Source organism: Nycticebus coucang, chromosome 6 (assembly GCF_027406575.1).
Source record: "Nycticebus coucang isolate mNycCou1 chromosome 6, mNycCou1.pri, whole genome shotgun sequence".
NCBI lineage: Eukaryota > Metazoa > Chordata > Mammalia > Primates > Lorisidae > Nycticebus > Nycticebus coucang.
The window spans coordinates 82,913,417-82,931,449 of NC_069785.1; the positions used below are offsets into that span (position 1 = coordinate 82,913,417).

Genomic DNA, 18,033 nt, shown 5'->3' on the forward strand with positions numbered 1-18,033 from the left:
GATAAAAGAACCTCTCAGTGAGACTTTTTCACAGATATCTTCTCATATTTGTGAAACTGGAGCAAGAAAACAAATTGAGGCACACATACCAAATGCCCAAATGTTCAAAATGTGTAACTATAGCTATCAAACTGTCAATACACATCTTCTATCCTTCTGAGAAATATTTTATACTTTCATAACATAGAAGGCTGGATTGGAATTTAGAATGGTCAGACCTATGTATGGAGCCAATGTTGTGCTGTCTGCTCTGGAAAAACAAACCAGGAGAACGATCAGAGCAGCTCCTGGTTCACACAGTCAGTTTTGGATTTAGAAATCCTAGAGAGACTCTAGGAACCAGAAGTCCTCACAGACGTCTCTGTCAGTTGGGTGACGCTGGGTGGTCTTGGAGGAACCAGAGAAAAGTGCTCTGCTCTGTAGGCCCCAGAGCACCTGCAGTCCTTGTTTCTGAAACTAAGAGGATGCTCAGTCCAGTGAACAGTAAAAACTACAGTAGTATTTCACTTCCCTTTGTTGTAAGCAGTGTAGGACCCACAGCCACCTGTTAGAAAGACTTGGACCCCACTTCAGGTATAAATCAGATGGTGATTTATTACACCTGTGCAGGGGGCTGTTGCTGGGATAGCAAAGGGCCGAAGTGAGGGGCAGGTGGACTTTTATACCATTTGCGCCATAGAAGCAAGCAGAAACAAAAGCAGAACGTGGCAGTTAGCTAGAGGCAGAGTTACAGTCAGGGGGCTATAGCCTGGTGACTGCATGGCCTACATCGTGATGGTTGGCACGGAGACAGCGTGGGAGAGACAGTAGCTCGGGAACTTCGTGTAGGTGATTTTTCCACCGTTGTTTAGCTGTTGCTAGGGGGTTGGAGGAACTGGGAGAAATTCAGTTTTATTCTGAAACTTGCCTTTCAGATTAAACGGGGGAACATGCTGGGGACTAAGGCTGAAACAGGCTGAGACAAACCTGGGTCTTTTAGGGGGCTGCTCTTTATCACACATTCTCCCGTGTTTCCCCAGGCTTCCACTATCATGGGATCCATCCACTGGTGATAGGGTCGGGGGGGGGTTTCTGGAACTTCCAGGTTCTGCAAAATTATCCCTACTCTACCTCCACTGTGCCCCAAGCATCCAGGAATCTGCTCAGCAGGGTCCCCTTCCCTTAGGGGTTCTCCATCCCAAGTCCCTGCTTTAGGCCCCTAGAATCAAACCTCTTGTCACATCCCTGGATGGCCTCATCCAGAAGAAAACCCAGATCTCTGAGGAGACCAGGAAAGACCTCAAGGTGAAATCATCCATGTTGCCCATGCTCAAAATGAGGCATCCTAGAAGACAGGGGCTTCCTCAACTTCATTTTCCTTCCTTGCTATCATTACTATTTTCTTTTTTTAGGAGACTGGTTTTACTTAGAGTGAAAATATTTTGCCAGGGACAAAGTTAACACAAAGAAACAAACAATAAAAAGTACCAAGAAAGAGAACAGTTAAGTGCAGCTCACGAGTCCCGGCAGCTCTTTTGCACAACAGGCTCATCCCTGGGCCCTCACATGTGCCTCACGCACCTGGGCCTGCATGTGTGGCTATGGCACCGCTGGTCTGTCCCCCCCACGGAGACCGAGGTGCTGGAATCCTTCAGGCAACCGCTCCACCAGGGGACATCTGCAGCTGTCACAGAGTAGCTCCCTCTGAACTTTAACAAGACAGGCAAAAGTAAATCATTCCATGGGCTGGGCTAGGCTAGGGGATGCGCTCTGAGCGTAGGTGAGAGGCAATGTCTCCTTTTTGCACCACAACGTTGGTATCTTTGAAGTCAGAAAACTCTCCCAGACGCTAGTTTTGGATGCCCTTCTCCCTCGCAGCTGCCAGTGGCGTGGCCGTGCTCAGGGCCATGACCATACTCTCGCTGTCCTCCATTTTCAGCCGCTGCTGCTCTGGCTGCTCTGGCTGGTTGCCATTCTGGCGCTTTGTGGACGGGGCAGGGAGGCTGATGCTGACAATGGGCTGCCAGCATGCGGAGGGCTCGCTGCCCCATGGTCCACCTGACCGTGGACTGCACTGGGGATTGGTACCACGTGAGTACCATTTTGTGTTACAGATTTTATTGGTTGCTGGTGTTGACCTAGAGGCTCCTGTTGTGCTATGTTGACCGTCTGGACATGGGTGGTCTGTGAGGGCTGAATGATCTGGCTGGACACGGGTGGTCTGTGAGGGCTGAATGATCTGGCTGGACACGGGTGGTCTGTGAGGGCTGAATGATCTGGCTGGACACGGGTGGTCTGTGAGGGCTGAATGATCTGGCTGGACACGGGTGGTCTGTGAGGGCTGAATGATCTGGCTGGACACGGGTGGTCTGTGAGGGCTGAATGATCTGGCTGGACACGGGTGGTCTGTGAGGGCTGAATGATCTGTCTGGACACGGGTGGTCTGTGAGGGCTGAATGATCTGGCTGGACACGGGTGGTCTGTGAGGGCTGAATGATCTGGCTGGACATGGGTGGTCTGTGAGGGCTGAATGATCTGGCTGGACACGGGTGGTCTGTGAGGGCTGAATGATCTGGCTGGACACGGGTGGTCTGTGAGGGCTGAATGATCTGGCTGGACACGGGTGGTCTGTGAGGGCTGAATGATCTGGCTGGACACGGGTGGTCTGTGAGGGCTGAATGATCTGGCTGGACACGGGTGGTCTGTGAGGGCTGAATGATCTGGCTGGACACGGGTGGTCTGTGAGGGCTGAATGATCTGGCTGGACATGGGTGGTCTGTGAGGGCTGAATGATCTGGCTGGACACGGGTGGTCTGTGAGGGCTGAATGATCTGGCTGGCAGCGCCTAGTGTGGCATGGCTAGATGCGGGAATAATTTCTACTTTCACTTCCCTGTCATGGCCGTTCTCCCCCCGGCTCCGATGTTGTGGGGGGCAGCACAGCCACCTGAGTGACCACAGCTTGTCCCAAAACAGTGTAAGTGTTTGCTGGGGCAAGTCCAGCCACACTGGTGACCAACACTGCTAGTAACTGGTGGACCACGTGAACTGTCCGCACAACGGGCGGCTGGGAGGTCGGAGTGGTCACTGGGGCTGCAACCGTGTAAGGGGCGGCCTTAAATGGTCTGTGGCAGCTGTCGCTGAACAGCAATGAGGACTGGCTGGCTGGGCAGAGGTGACCATGGTGGCTCTGGGCACACCGAGCTTCCTGGATGTCAGCGAGTTTGGGCTGTCAGGCACCAGGCTCAGGCTCCAGGGTGTGGGCGAACCTTCCCTGGACAGGCTGCGGGGGTCTGGGTGCTGCTGGAGTGAGCACAGGCGCCCCAGTGTGACTGGGACAAGCCGGGCGCTCCTAGAAGAGAGCGGTGGTTCTAAAGCAAGGCACGCCCCTAGGCCGTCTTTTCCTAAAAGCCTGCTCTATTGATTTGCTTTCAGAGACAGGATCTATCCTCCAGAACCAGCTTTTGCCTGGTTCTTCCTGGGAACGTGCTACTTTGATGAAGTAACGATTCAGAGAGAGATTGTAGCGAATTGAATTCTGGCAGCCCTTGTCCGCAGTCCTGTACTGGGGGTAAATTTTTGTGATGTGCGTGTAATTCCATTTAGGGTAAGTTGTTTATCAGGAGCCATCCTAATTGCTTGTACTATCAACTGTGCACAGGAATAAGGTGGCTTTGAGCCACCCTTTGGGCTTTCTCCTCCGGAAGCTGCCTTCTCATGTTCTGGCTGCGAGTTTTCGGCCATTAAATTGAGGTCAGGTGGCATCACTCGGCTCACTTTGTACCCTGAACACCCTGCTCCGTGGGCTGGATGGGCAGGAGTTGGCAGCAACGATGGCCCCCGTGGGGGAGGGGAGGGGCCACGGTGTCTGGAATGTTGATGGTCAGGGCAAGATGGGCGGCTGACCAGCCTTCACTGGGGACTCGGCACTTTCTGCTTCTCCCTCTTGTCGCTGCACAGGGCGGTGAATGTGATCTTGACGTTAGTGCTCGGCAACCTGAACCTGCACATGGGAGGCAGCAGCTGCCAGGCACCATGTGCCTCTGGAACAGCAGTCCACGCACAGGCTGTTCTTGCAGAGGCAGTGCAGGTAGAAGTAGCCGCCAGTGTCCAGCCTGGGCTGTGCGGCCAGCAACTCTGGGCGTGAAGATCTCGAGGTGGCACAGGGAGATGAAGCTCCAGCCCCCATACTCACGTCCGTGGAGCCCTGCCACGAGTTGCACCGGAGGGTCACGGAGCGCTCCTTCATCAGATACTCGAACTCGCGGCCCTCCAGTCGTGCCACGACCCAGCCGCCTGTGGGGACCTGCTGCCCCGGCCGCGTTGCCCGCCAGTGGGGGACCCACGCCCGAAAGCGCCACCGCTGCCGCAGCCATTGGCCTTTGTGAGGGCCTGCCGCTGCTTGGCACAGGTGCGGGTGGGAGGTGGAGGCCCAGGCGCCCGGCCGAGCTCCACAGCGAGGCCTCTGGTCAGCGAGGCAGAGCCAGGCCTTCCTTCCTCTAGGTCCTCAGAGCCTTCGTGTATCATCCCACTGTCCCAATTTTCTCTGTGAAGCCAAGGCAGTTGCCTAAAAACTCTTGTGCACAGATCTGAGATGCTGCTTCAGAATCCAGTTTGGCTCTCTCAGACAACATGGAAGATGTTTGGAGGGAATTGTCAGGAGAAGGGTTTTCCTTAAGGCTCCAATGTGTCATCTCTTCCCACCCCATAGGAAGTGAACTAAATGAGTTGGGGAAAAGGCTCCCATCATATTATATTCTGGGGTAGAAATAAATTCTGATTAACCTCCACATAACTTCTCTTCCCTGCTCAGACCCAGGGGCACCCTGCTTCTGGCTTCCCAGCAATTTCCTGGCATTCCTTCCCTCTGACATGGGGTTGGGGGGGTGCCTGGCAAAGAATTCTGTATTACGCTCTGGGAGAAACCCTTAGGCAACATTATCTGGAGTTTCAGGAGCAGGAGAAATCTGTGTTCTGAAGTAAGGGCCAAAATTGTTCTCACATTACAATTTTACATTACAATACAAAAATAAATCAATATAAAAAATAAAACACTTCCTACAGTAACAAATACATGTGAAGTCACCCTCAGGCACATCATCATCAATGTTTCTTAGACATTTGACAAAATTACTAACTGTTGAAAAATTTTTTTTCTTTCCGTTTTTTGTTATAAGTTAATAATTAAAGCTACCAATCCAGAAATCATTTTTTAGATACTAAATCACCAGTAGGGAGTTTATTTGTTGCAAAAATATGTGATTCTTGATGAGATGACGTTGGTAGAAATTTGTTTCCGGAGATATCCAAGGTGATAAATCAATCTTTCCTTTTGTCTCCGGGAAACCTAATCGCCCATACTAACACCCACCTATCTGATGAGTAGTAATCACTTTGATAATCACTTTGACATTATGGGTGTGGTCCTCAGAGGTCCTATAAATTAGAGACTGTCAAGGAGTCAAGCTCATTCTTCTCCATAACAGGCAGAGTTGAGTTGGGAGCTCACTTGGACTCGCACACTTCTGAAAGCTACTACCCCTGCCCTGTGAGGTCCTGATCCTAACCTGACTTCATACTGCTCCAGCAAGCACTGGTGAGGTCACAGATAGAGTCATTAGGTGAGTACCTGATCTGCATGAGTCCCTACTACTTTCTATCACTGAAATAAATAGTGTAATTTTAATTTGCAGATCAGTCAATTGAAATTGTTTTTATGGAGTGATTGTGCTCAGTTAGTAAAAATGACTCCTATACTCTAGTTGAAAGATAAACTATTTTATAAAGTCATCTTACTAATTTTTAATTCATATGATGATTTTTCTGTATTATTTTAGGTATGTCTTCATTGTTTACCTGGTAATATTCAAAGATAGGTTGCCAGATGACTTATAATTTTGTGCTTTTTGTAGATTCTACAAATTGGCTAGGAATATTTTTTCCTTTTTTATTTTTCTTTCTTTTTTTGTTTTTGAGATAGACTCTCACTATGTCACCCTTGGTAGAGTTCTGTGGTGTTTGCAGCTCACAGCAACCTCAAACTCTTGGGCTTAAGCAATTCTCTTGCTTCAGCCTCCCAAGTAGCTGGGACTACAGGCACCTGCCTTTTTCTTTTCCTTTCTTTTTTTTTTTTTTTCCCGCTGCTGTTGCCATTTTTGTTTTAGTAGGCTCGGGCCATGTTTAAACCCACTTGCCCAGGTGCATGTGGCCAGTACCCTAAACACTGAGCTATGTTTGCAGAGACTGGCCAGGAACATTTTATTCTAGAAATATGTTATACATGCATACATATATTACATACTACTTTATAAGTGGTGCTTCATGTACGCATAGAAGAGATATTCAAATAAGTGATAACTTTCTTAGGAAAATATTGCTCTTGACAGTGGCAATATTGTCACTTTAGAAGCTTCCATTTATAAACTTAAGTACTAAAAATGAGTAAATGTTTAGGCACTGAAAAAGATGATATTAGTGATCATGAAGGAACCTCAGTAATGAGAATGCTCTCTGTATTTATCTACTATAGAAAAGAGAACTCCAGTTTTATTGTACAATGAATTTTATTACATGATATTTATTATTTCTTCTCAATGTGAAAGTATGCCTGGTGTTTTTCAAAGACCTGGAAGATCTCATTTCAATGGTGTATTTACTGGTCTGTGGTGGAGAACAGTCATGAGGTGGTGGATGCCCCCACGACTTGGAAACATTCTAAGAATGACCCCCAGCTGCCCTCATCCTTCAAGAACAACATGTTTTTCTTCACCTTGTTTTTCATCCTCTCCCAGGAAACTTTTACCTTTTACTTCACACTACGGAAGTCTTCTGATGAAACAATTGTCATGGACTAGATTGTTTTTTCATTCCCTTCTTTGTAACCTTTTCCTTAGCACCTACAGAAGCCCATAAAGTTGAAGATATTTTTCCTTGGTTACACTGTCTCTGCACAAAGAACTTTAAAGCTGGTTTCTTTGCTTGAGGCTGGTGATGAGCATGGCTGCACCACTCCTCCCAATCCTATCTTTATGTTTCTCTTGTTATTCTTAGTTGCCCACCATTATCACTTTGGTTTTTCTCCATCAAGCAGGCTCTAGATATTCAATTTGTATGCAAGATATAGATAATAAAGATAGAACAGATTCAACAACTTAGGGTATTTATATAAAAAGAGACTGGTCGAAATATGATCCAATTTTACAAAGTTAAGTTTGTCTCCTGTATTCAAAAGTTGATTTTGGGAGGGAATCTGTTAGAGACAACAAAAGACATCAATGGAGAAAATTTGTTTTATAAACATGTTGTATATACATTTTTCTTATTCATTTTTATCAATTGGTTAGCTGCAAGGTATTTTCTACCTCATAAGTGAGACACACAAGACACAGTGGCATTCTCTACATTATTGCATTTTATAATTTTTTTTCTTTTTGTGAAACATTTCCTATCTATTGATAAGGACATTGTAGTCAGCAGCATATCTTTGAGTTGATTGAGACATAGGGCTTGGAAGAGGAAATGTACCAGAAAATAATTGCTGATTGAATTAAATTGTTGTTTAGAGAATAAAAGGTGCTTGGTTAGCTGATTTTAATTTAGATCTGAAACCTTAACACTTACTTTAGAGTGATGTTGGAGACGTGTCATGGTAGGGGGATTCTAACAATTAACTGAGATCAAATCTCAGCCCCTACTTCCATTGTCAAGTCAATGACTGGCAATGAGAATTGACTGATTCCCTGCAGACCAAACTCCTGGAGGTACAGATTGGGTTAAGCTCCTGTAGTTTGAGCAACTTAAAGGAAAGTAATACAGCACAAAACGTGCACATTTCTTTTCTTTTTTCTTTCTTTCTTTTTTTTTAAATTGAGACAGAGTCTCACTTTGGAAATTCAGTAACCACGGGGCTTTGCCAAATTTCTCAATATTGATTCAAAATCAATCTGATGTCAGAGAGGAAAATAGGTGATAAAACCATGGGCATCATAGCTTACAGCAACCTCCAACTCTTGAGCTGAAGTGATTCTCTTGCCTCAGCCTCCTGAGTTACTGGGGCTACACGTGCCTGCTACAATGCCCAGCTATTTTTTTTTTTTTCTTTTACCAGGCCTCGGCCAGATTCAATTTTAACAGACCCAGGCTGGATTCGATTTACCAGCCCTGGTGCATGTGGCTGGTGCCCTAATCACTAAGTTATCGGCGCCCAGCTGAAAACTGGTACATTTCTAGAGGAGAAACGGTTTGGTAAGGTAGATACATGTTAGATAAGTACCCAACCAGTTATCTACAAAGCTTGAGAAATGTGTTTGTGCCTCAGTTTCCCATTTGTGTCATGCAAAGGAAAGCCTATTCTGCTCTAGATAGGAGTTTATTATTCAGTCAACATGTGAGTGTATTTTTGGTTAGACTTTTGCTTCTTTAGGGCAGAAGAATAAATTCTAATTTTCTTTCTTTAGTAACATGGACCTAGATATACTGCAAGCCTTCCAGAGGGAAATCACCTGTGCCATCTGCCTGCACTACCTTATAGACCCAGTCACCATAGGCTGTGGACACAGCTTTTGCAGGCCCTGCCTTTCTCTCTCCTGGGAAGGAGCCCCAAATCCTGCCCACTGCCCAGAGTGCAGAGAACCATCACGGCAGAGAAAGTTCAAAACCAATATTGTTCTGAAGAATCTGGTGTCTGTTGCCAGAAAAGCCAGTCTCTGGCAATTCCTGAGCTCTGAGGAACAAATGTGTGGAACCCACAAGGAGAAGAAGATGTTCTGTGAAGTGGACAGGAGCCTGCTGTGTTCGCTCTGCTCTCCCAGGAGCACGGGGCTCACAGACACTGTCCCACTGAAGGGGCAGCTGCGGACCAGCGGGTAAGGGATGCTTCTGAGATCACGCTGAGAGCTGGAGGGTGGTAGAATTAAAGAGGGTAGAAGGAAGATGAAGATCATGAGGAAGAGTTTTCCGTTCTTTACCATGCCTAACATGTACTGGTATATGCCTAACAGCTATACATATAGCCGCCTCCATGAGGTTAGCATTCCAATAGAAGGATGATAATGTGAATTGATTATTGTTTTCATTAAGAGGATTATGCAAACATCAACAGAAAGCTCTCATGTTCAGAGATCATTGACTATGAAAACTATGTAAAGAAAGTTTTGTATTGGAAACACATTTACCAAAACTTGACAAACATGTTAGCTTTAAGTACATTGGAATGGGCATTTGAAAAGCAGTTGTAGATGGACATCATGAGGCAGGATGCTTACCTGAAACTTCCCCAAATATATCAAATATTTATTTGTTTTGCCTTGATAGTGGTTACATTACATGTGGGCTGCAGTCTGAAATCTTCTAATATAGAAAGTTATGCAGAGTAAAAGTACAAAATAATCCTGCTGCTCTTCCCAACATACTTTTATTGAACATCCCTTGACTCTCTGCATCAGTCGGGGTCAGAATTCTATACTGTTTGTTTTTCTACTGCTTACATTTGTATCTTTCTGGCAGGCTAAACTCGAAAAGCAAATGAGATCTTTATGGGACAAGATCCAGGAAAATCAGAGAAACCTGAGAGAGGAACAAATAATGATTAACCATTGGATTGTAAGTACAGGAAATGTTTCCATCAGATTTGGCTTGGGACAGACATGCTACAACATTAGCCATTAAACCCGTGACCTGAAACCATGAGTTCTTACATTCAATGAATTGATAGGTTTATGGGAAAAATGCAGGTTGTCTTAAAGACACATACATAGGGAAGATGAGAAATCTTAGCCAAATGTAGCTTCATATGCAAAACATTTGTTACAAAATTTTATAATACATTTCTCTATGTGTAGATACATATATGTATAAATTAAGTCATATAAAATATTAAAATATAAAATATAATATGAATATATGAATTTTGCTTATATGGTGACCTTTGGGACACCCTGCTGTTGGGCTTTTCAATGGAGGGTCACATTTTTCTGAGGATTTCTAGACCCTAAGGTAAGAACAACCACAAAAATTACCCAAAGAGAGGTGGAGGAGGCACACACACAGGGTTTGAGGAAATTCAGTAACCACCAAGCTTTCCCAAATTCCCCAATATTGATTTAAAATCAATGTAATTTCAGAGAGGAAAATGGGTGATAAAAATTCCATGGGTGCCTCAGGCAAAGATTTAAGTGGGAGATGAATTCTAGAAAATACAGAGTATGTAATTGCGTATTGTAAGCCTTTCATTGGGGATGGAAAAGCATGAACAGCAATTTTAGAAGTGTGCCTGCCATGGTTAAAACGGTTTGCACAGAAGCTAGACAGTGATACTGGTAGGAGAACATAGAACATGTGGAGAGATTGACAAAGAAGGACAGAACAAAGCAAAAATACTCAGCGGACTTAGAAAACAAATACGTGATTATTAGGAGGAGACGCAATGAAATTAGAATTCCTGTTTTTAAAATGGCTGGCCATATGAGGCCCAAGGTCATATTTAGGAGCACCATGGAAATTAGGAGAATAGAAATCTTTTTAAGGGGTTAGGTTCAGAAATTTTAGATATGTTGTTCTTGTCTGATGGCTTCTAATCCTATATGTAATATACAATATTTCTTCTAATTTAAACAATCAGGTTGAAGAGTGGGGAGACTAATGAGTTAAACAGATCACAATAACTCATACAAAGTTTTAATAAGAAACCTTAAATTTCAACTGTTTGAATGTTGGATTTCAGATTTGAGAGGATATGTATTAAAGAAAGTAACTGGGGAAGGTGACACTCCAGTGCCTGTATATTTTTAGAGATGAGATCTTGCTCTGCCTCAGGCAGGTCTTGAACTGGAGACCTCCAGAAATCCACCCACTCAGAGTGCTGGGATTACAGGTGTAAGCCACACACCCAGCCTCAATGGGTATATAAAGACCAGAGATATAAAATCAAAGAGCATAGCTATGAATGCCATCAATTTTATGAATCATTCATTAAAACTTTGTTATATTTCCCCCAACCAATATTACCTTTATATGCCAAAATCTACAACCGGGATCAGTATGGTAAAATTTTATCTAATTATCATTGCTTAATGAAATACCAAGGAATAAATAATTGGAAAAAGATTGCGTATCCCATAAAATTTTGGTATCTTTTACCCAGAATTTTACACTGAATAATTAACTAGACATTTATGTTAAAAGGTATAATTGTTAATATACTCATGGATGCTTTCTATTGAAAGTATTTTAATTTATTCAAAAGTGAATATTGATGTAATTCAGTTCTCAAATTACTGGATGCTATACTTTTATTCGTAATGTTTACTTGAAAAATATGTGATCTGCCTCAAGCCTATGACAGGCTATTTAGTATGATTGTAAATATGATTAGTATCAATTTTATCCAAGAATGTTTAGTACTAAATGTAAACTCCACTAAGAAAATCTAAAGAAATACTTTGTCGAGGGTGGTGGTTTGAATCATAAGATGATGCTACATCTAGGCACACGTTGTATAATCAGGGCACTTATCTTGTGTATTGAAGAGAAAAACATTCTAAATTTTTAAAATATATTACTTCACCAATTGTTTCTTAGGTAGCAAAAAACAGGACAGTGTAAATAATACTGACATATCTTTATAGTAAAATGAATAAAAGCCTTGATATTTGATATCAATATTTGATATGATAGAGGACATAGAAAGCTTGAATGGTAATTGATGTGATAGGAGCAGAAATAAAAACACCTTTATCGATAGGACAGAAAAATAAAAATAATGCCCATATCTTTACCAATATCAGAGGTGAGTAAAGATGACTCCTGTCAAAAGGTCACATAACAATGAAAATCAATGTGCTCCAAATAGCCTCCATCTTTAAAGAAAGAATAACTAAGGTTACTATGAGAAATAATGCTTCCTGAGTGCTCGTGACCAAGGAGCACATGGTGGATTTAAAAATGATTTATTTAGGCTGTGGGCTAATAAACTGGTCATGATTAACAAAGAAAAAAAAAAAGGAAGGAAGAAAGGAAATAAAGAGATGAATTGTGGATTGTGACAGCTGGACAATATGAATTTAAGCTGTGCACTGCTAATGGGTGAAGGGCAAGAGCCAAAGAGAAACAGGCGAGGTGTGCGTGCAAGTTAAGGTGGCCTGGAATGTGACATGGGTAACCCATTTCTATCTCCTTACAGGAATATGTGCTTCTAGTGAGAAAAATGACCAGCACCGAATATGCAGAGCTTCACCCAGTTCTCTATAAGGAAGAAGAACAACACTTGGAGGAACTGGAAAGGGAGAGCTGGAATATCCTTCAGCAACTCAAGAGAAGTGTGGCCCAAATAAATCAAAAGCGGAAACAACTAAAGGAAATGCACGAGGAACTGGTGGGCATGTGCCACAAACCAGATGAGGAGCTGCTGCAGGTCAGGACTTGCCCTCAGCTCACTGGCTACATCTTTTTGTTGTTGTTGTTGCAGTTTTTGGCCCGGGACAGGTTTGAACCCACCACCTCTGGTATACGGGGCCAGCGCCCTACTCCTTGAGCCACAGGCGCCACCCTGCTACTACGTTAATCTCCATTATTACTTTGGTCCCCAGAATATTTCTCCTTATTTCCACATCTTTGTTGGGAGTCATTTTTTGTTTATTTTTGTTTAGACAGTCTCACTACGTTGCCTTTGGTAGAGTGCCAGGGCGTCACACCTCTCAGCAACCTCCAGTTCCTGGGCTTAGACGATTCTCTTGCCTCAGCCTCCCGAGTAGCTGGGACCACAGGCGCCTGCCATAACACTCGGCTATTTTTTTTGTTGTTGTAGTTCGTCCAGGGTCAGGTTTGAACCTGCCACCCTTGGTATATGGGGCTGGCGCCTTACTCACTGAGCCACAGGCGCCACCCTCCATTTTTGTCTGTAAGGGAAAATACAGAATTATCTGGCACAAGCTCCCACTGATTTCCTCATTCTCTGTGGATGTCCTAGATTTGAATTGTCCTAATTCATTGGCCTTGGGGGATAACCCCTAGCAAGAACCCCTGACAGACATTGGATGGTGGCAGGAGGTGACTGTGGTTCCTATCCATTAGCTTCTCTCTCTTCATGTCACCCTCAGGGTTATGAATTCATCAAGAGTTCAGTCTGTTACCAGGTTGTACTGGGCTCATCCTTTAAGAGGAAAAAGAGACGTGGTTGATAAGAAGGTTTAGGGAATGTTTGTGATGAGTAATTTTCTTTACTTTCCCAAACCCTAAGCCTGGATAGGCACAACATCCAATGTCTGAGGAATCTAACTTGTCCTTTTTTTCCCTCTTTACAGGATTTGGGAGCCCTACTGATGAGGTAAGTTAGACCTTCAATGTGAACTGGGGTACCTGGTTAGGACAGAGATCAAGCTGTTTCTAGCAATTGAAGCCATTACATATTACATTATAGCTATTACATTGTTTATGTGACCAAGCATTAGTGTGCTGTTGTGAATACCATGTCCTGTACTCCCTTTACCATAAGTTAGTCTTGATCTCTGCCTGGTGGCTCAGAGGGGTATGTTGAAGGGCTGAATTCACAAGTGGCCAGAAGGCATCAAACTCAGAGAAATCTTCAGGGGTGTGGACTAGATTTCCCTAGGATTGTAGTTAAAAGCAAGTGTCTCTGAGAGTCATGAGGTAAAAGTATTTAAGCAAAGAGAAAAGTAAGAAAGGTACCCCATGAATAGCAGAATCCTGTAAGGAGTTTGTGGAGGTAAGCATAATTCGGAAGTAGTCTTTGAGAAAGTCTTTTCTGTTGTGTACTTATGTCTCTCTTAAGCATCATGATGAAATGTTTGGGAGCCAAAGTATCATCTGAATCCTTCTTCTTCCAGGAGTGAGTCTGTGCAGCTGCACATGCCCCGGCCTGTGCGTCCAGAGCTCAGCATCAGAGCCATCACTGGACTGATGGACAGATACAGCCGCTACCGGGGTGAGTGTCAGCCTGCGGTGTGACTGGGAATGCCCAAGTCCACTCTGATCATGTTTCCTATAGCCAGTGTTTCCTTCTTCATTGGTCTTTCCTTTAGGAGAGAAAGTAATGCCGTGAACAGGATAGACATGTGTTTATTGCACTACAGTAAAAGGAAGCTGGTGCAAAACTAGAATGAGAAAAAAATATCAAGCAAAAGGTCTCCATTAGAATTGGAATCATTCTTAGGGAGCTTGTCAATGCATGGAATCGTGCAGAACTGTGAATGTGTTCAGTACCTCTGAGCTCTTATTAAATGCGATTAGTGATGCTGATGTTTCATTTTAAAATATATTTCCTGTAAAATTTTGAAACATTGGACTTCATATAATGGGAATTTCAATAGAAATTATCATAAAAATGCATGAATAAATTAAGTAAATGCAGACCGCATTTTATAAACAGAAAGAAAGTCAGTGGTTAAGGAGGCAGGACCTAGAGCCGAGCGGCACATCTAAGGCTAAGGCAGGTGTGCTAAGCCTGAGGCAGAGTGGCAGATTAGGTGTAACAGGAAACTAGGAGTGAAAGGCACAGAATTCCTAGTAGGAAGTCACGTTCTCACAGGCATATTTAGCTTAAGTGCTCAGGAGCTAGCCTACAGTAACATGGGCAGGGTGATCACCATTTCTCTAGGTCTCGGATCCTTCTGAGAAAGCAGGAAGCAGGAAGGGAAATGTAGGGAAGTTTATTGCTATGGAATTATAGCTCCAGAATTCCATGTGCCATGAAATGTAACCAGGGAGCGGTAGGCATGGCCTCCTTCTCTACAGTCTCTGAAGTTGAAGGAATCTCCCCACTGTGATTAGATCCTTCTTTCTGCTTCATTTTTATGGGTAGCTTGTGAATTGATACAGTTCTGCCAGAACTGCCTTCTTGGTTGTCTTGGCCTATTTATTCCACTGACCATCCAGGTAGACATTCATATCTCAGAGATAATTTATTTGTAAAATAGATGTTGACTGAACTATTGTCTTCTTTCCACAGTGGAGATTTCTTTCCACAATGAAGTAAGCAATCAGCACATCAGGCTGTTTGACGATTTGAGAGACTTCACATTTAGATCTCACAGTCAAGATCAGTCTTTGAATCCTGAGAAATCTAACTATTTTGCTGCTTGGGGAGACCAGGTCTTCACTGCTGGGAAGTATTACTGGGAGCTGGATGTGGACGACTCTGGAACTGGGCTCTAGGGGTCTCTAGAGATTACCCAATACTCAGACTTGGCACAATGCTTGTGTCTGGGGACATGTTTCTTCTTGCATGTGTGAGGCAGGATAATCAGTACACTCTCTGGACAACCTCCCCAGCGATTCCCCAGTTTGTAGAGAAACCTGTGGGCCGGGTTGGTGTGTATCTTGATTTGCAGAGTGGGAGTGTGAGTTTTGTGAACATTGCCAAGAGTTCCCTCATATGGAAGTGCCGCGCTGGCTCCTTGTGTTTCCCTGTCAGGCCTTTCATTATCACTGGACACAAATGAGCAGGGATGAGGCAGGAACCTGACTGCAGGTCTGGGACCTCCATGTGCTGGGGAGCCCTTCTCAGCTGAAGAAAATCAACCCTACTTTATTGTCTTGAAGGTTTTGTACTGCCATGGAATCTCATTTTATTGTTATTCAGTAAAACAGTATAAAACGCAAAATTCTGTTGTCCCATTTTCTTTACATTGAAATCATCTCTTGTGGTCTGCTACCTAAACGTGCACTGCACTCAGCTTGCTCACGTGGTTTGTGAGCTCCCTGCTGTTCTGAAAATCTTTGGGTGTGTGATTCCACCTTAATGAACACAGTTTCTACATTCTGGACAGACCTGGTTGGCCACACTGCTCTTATCAGCCTGATATTAACTCCTGTCAGTCTAATAAATTCTATACATCAGTCCACCTTAGGAGATAAAATTATTTCACTGTGAAACTTCGACTGACCCTCAGAGGGAGGACAGTCTTTCTGTGTATAAACACAGACGAGCTTGTCGTTTTTCAATAGTGTAAATTAGAAGACATACAGGTTGTATCTCCTATTCAGACCCCATTCTCAGCAGGTAACATACTGTGCAGGACATAGTGAGTACTTACAAATATTTGATGAGTGAATAGGTGTAGGTGAATAAAGGTATAAGCAAGCTGCCTCCAACAGTGTGAGTTCACAGCGTGTTGTTCCATCATCTCTGCTAGTGGGCACATAGAGTACAATTCCTCAGGGAATTACATCATTACAAGAAAAAGTTTATTTCAAACAAAACGTGCATCCCAAACTTTGTAGATACTGATCAAGAATATTAATCAAAACCAAAAGTAAATTAAAAATTGCTATAAAGCACATGCAGTGCTAAAATACAGTGTAACCAGTCAGTTAGAAAATGCTAAGGACAAACTGGATTGAATAAATGTTTGTGGCTAGTGGTTTGCTGCCAGCTCCAGCAGAATCGGTATCACCTGGAACTTATTGGAAATGGAAATTCGGGGCTCCTCCCAAGACCACTTGAATGAGACACTCAATGGGTGAGGACAGCCATCCATGGTTTAGCAAATCTTCCAGAGGATTGTAATGAACGATAATGATTTGAGAAACATTGATTTGGCTGATGTACAGAGGCAAATCTCAGTACGTTTCTTCTACTTGCGGACCTAGGTATCCATCGAGTTGATTTGATTCTATATAAGTGATTGTGTATTTTTCAGTGAAAAGAATATAATAGCCACTCACCTGTGGCTCAGTGAATAGGGCACCAGCCCCATATAGCTGAGGTGGCGGGTTCAAACCTGGCCCAGCCAAACTGCAACAAAAAATAGCCGGGCATTGTGGCAGGCGCCAGTAGTCCCAGCTACTGGGAGGCTGAGGCAAGAGAATCACCTCAGCCCAGGAGCCAGAGGTTGCTGTGATCTGTGACGCCAAGCACTCTACAGAGGGCAACGGAGTAAACTCTGTCTCAAAAAAAGAAAAAAAAAATATATATAAATATAATAGGTGAGATGAAGTTTTCTGAGGGAGAATTTGGGGGAATCAGAAAATAAGTTCATCATTTTCAGTGAAAGATTGTGTTCATGGAACATCCACATGGTCTTTTATATTTTGACTCATTCACTTCATATAATAAAGGGAAAATCTCCTTTCTTTAGTTTAGAAAATACAGGAAAAACACAGTATCCAAAACAGTCCTGGTATAAGCAGAACAATGAATTCATGAGTTCCATCTATTTTCTTAAACATTAGTTGGAGAAGACATTGCAATCAAATATTCAATTCTGTCATAGTTAGATTCTTCCTTCCTTCCTTCCTTTCCTTCCTTCCTTCCTTCTTTCATACTTTTGTAGAGATGACGGTTTAACTATGTTTGCCAAGGCTTGTCTAGAATTTCTGGACTCAAGCAATTCTCCTGCCTTGGCCTCCCACAGGGAGGGATTACAGGTGTGAGCCACCATCCTTAGCCAGTTGGTTGCATTTTCTTACCTCTCTGAAAAATACCATTGAATGATGAAAAGACTCCAATGGCTTTCTTTATGCATATAAATGTTGTACATGATGTGAGTAGCAGCAATGCTAGAGCAGTGTTCTTTTATGAGTGCAAATATCAAATATGTATTCTGAAATATCAGTGGCAATTAAGCCATGGTCCCTTGGTGTGGGGATGGAGAATGAAGACCCCAGAAACCACAGAGGAAGGCTCAGGCTCACCTGATGCGTGAGTGCTGGCTTATGACTGACCGGTCAGGTACTGCAAGTGGATCACAGCAAATATGCTGAGATACTGACCTGATAGCCTCAAAAATCACCTTAGATGAATCAACTTAGTTCAATGTGAAGGGCAAGTTTAGAGTTTTAAAAACGTGAATAGGTGTCTATCATTTTAGCCTTATGTTAGAAAGACATTTCTAAATAAAGAAACAAAACTTACATAATAAATAATGCAAATTACGATTAATTTAACATGACTTGGAAAAATAAGAAAGTCTTTAAGACACAAAAATGGAAGAGAAATTCTGGGGAAAATATTATAACACAAAAAATGTGTAACAAAGTATAAATATCCAGAACATATAGCCTGCAGACTGACAGTACAAAGATATACAGTCTCCTCTCC

The 18,033-nt window shown here is 43.3% G+C and overlaps 1 protein-coding gene and 1 pseudogene across 1 annotated transcript; one reads left to right on the forward strand and one right to left on the reverse strand.

Annotated features, from left to right (window-relative positions):
• Positions 1–1,828: 1,828 nt before the first annotated feature.
• LOC128589141 (forkhead box protein K2-like) lies at positions 1,829–4,354 on the reverse strand (annotated as a pseudogene).
• Positions 4,355–8,787: 4,433 nt separating this feature from the next.
• LOC128588738 (tripartite motif-containing protein 43-like) lies at positions 8,788–15,146 on the forward strand. Its single transcript, XM_053595568.1, has 6 exons — positions 8,788–8,842; positions 9,483–9,578; positions 12,157–12,387; positions 13,277–13,299; positions 13,820–13,917; positions 14,941–15,146. Exons 2-6 carry the CDS (start codon positions 9,501–9,503, stop codon positions 15,144–15,146), a joined length of 636 nt encoding a protein of 211 aa, XP_053451543.1. The 5' UTR covers positions 8,788–8,842; positions 9,483–9,500.
• Positions 15,147–18,033: the final 2,887 nt, after the last annotated feature.

Coding starts and splice junctions, on each gene's coding strand:
- LOC128588738 (XM_053595568.1), top strand. CDS start 9,501: ATGAGATCTTTATGGGACAAGATCCAGGAAAATCAGAGAAACCTGAGA. Junction 12,388..13,276: donor CAGATGAGGAGCTGCTGCAG/GTCAGGACTTGC, acceptor CCCTCTTTACAG/GATTTGGGAGCCCTACTGAT. Junction 13,300..13,819: donor TTGGGAGCCCTACTGATGAG/GTAAGTTAGACC, acceptor TTCTTCTTCCAG/GAGTGAGTCTGTGCAGCTGC.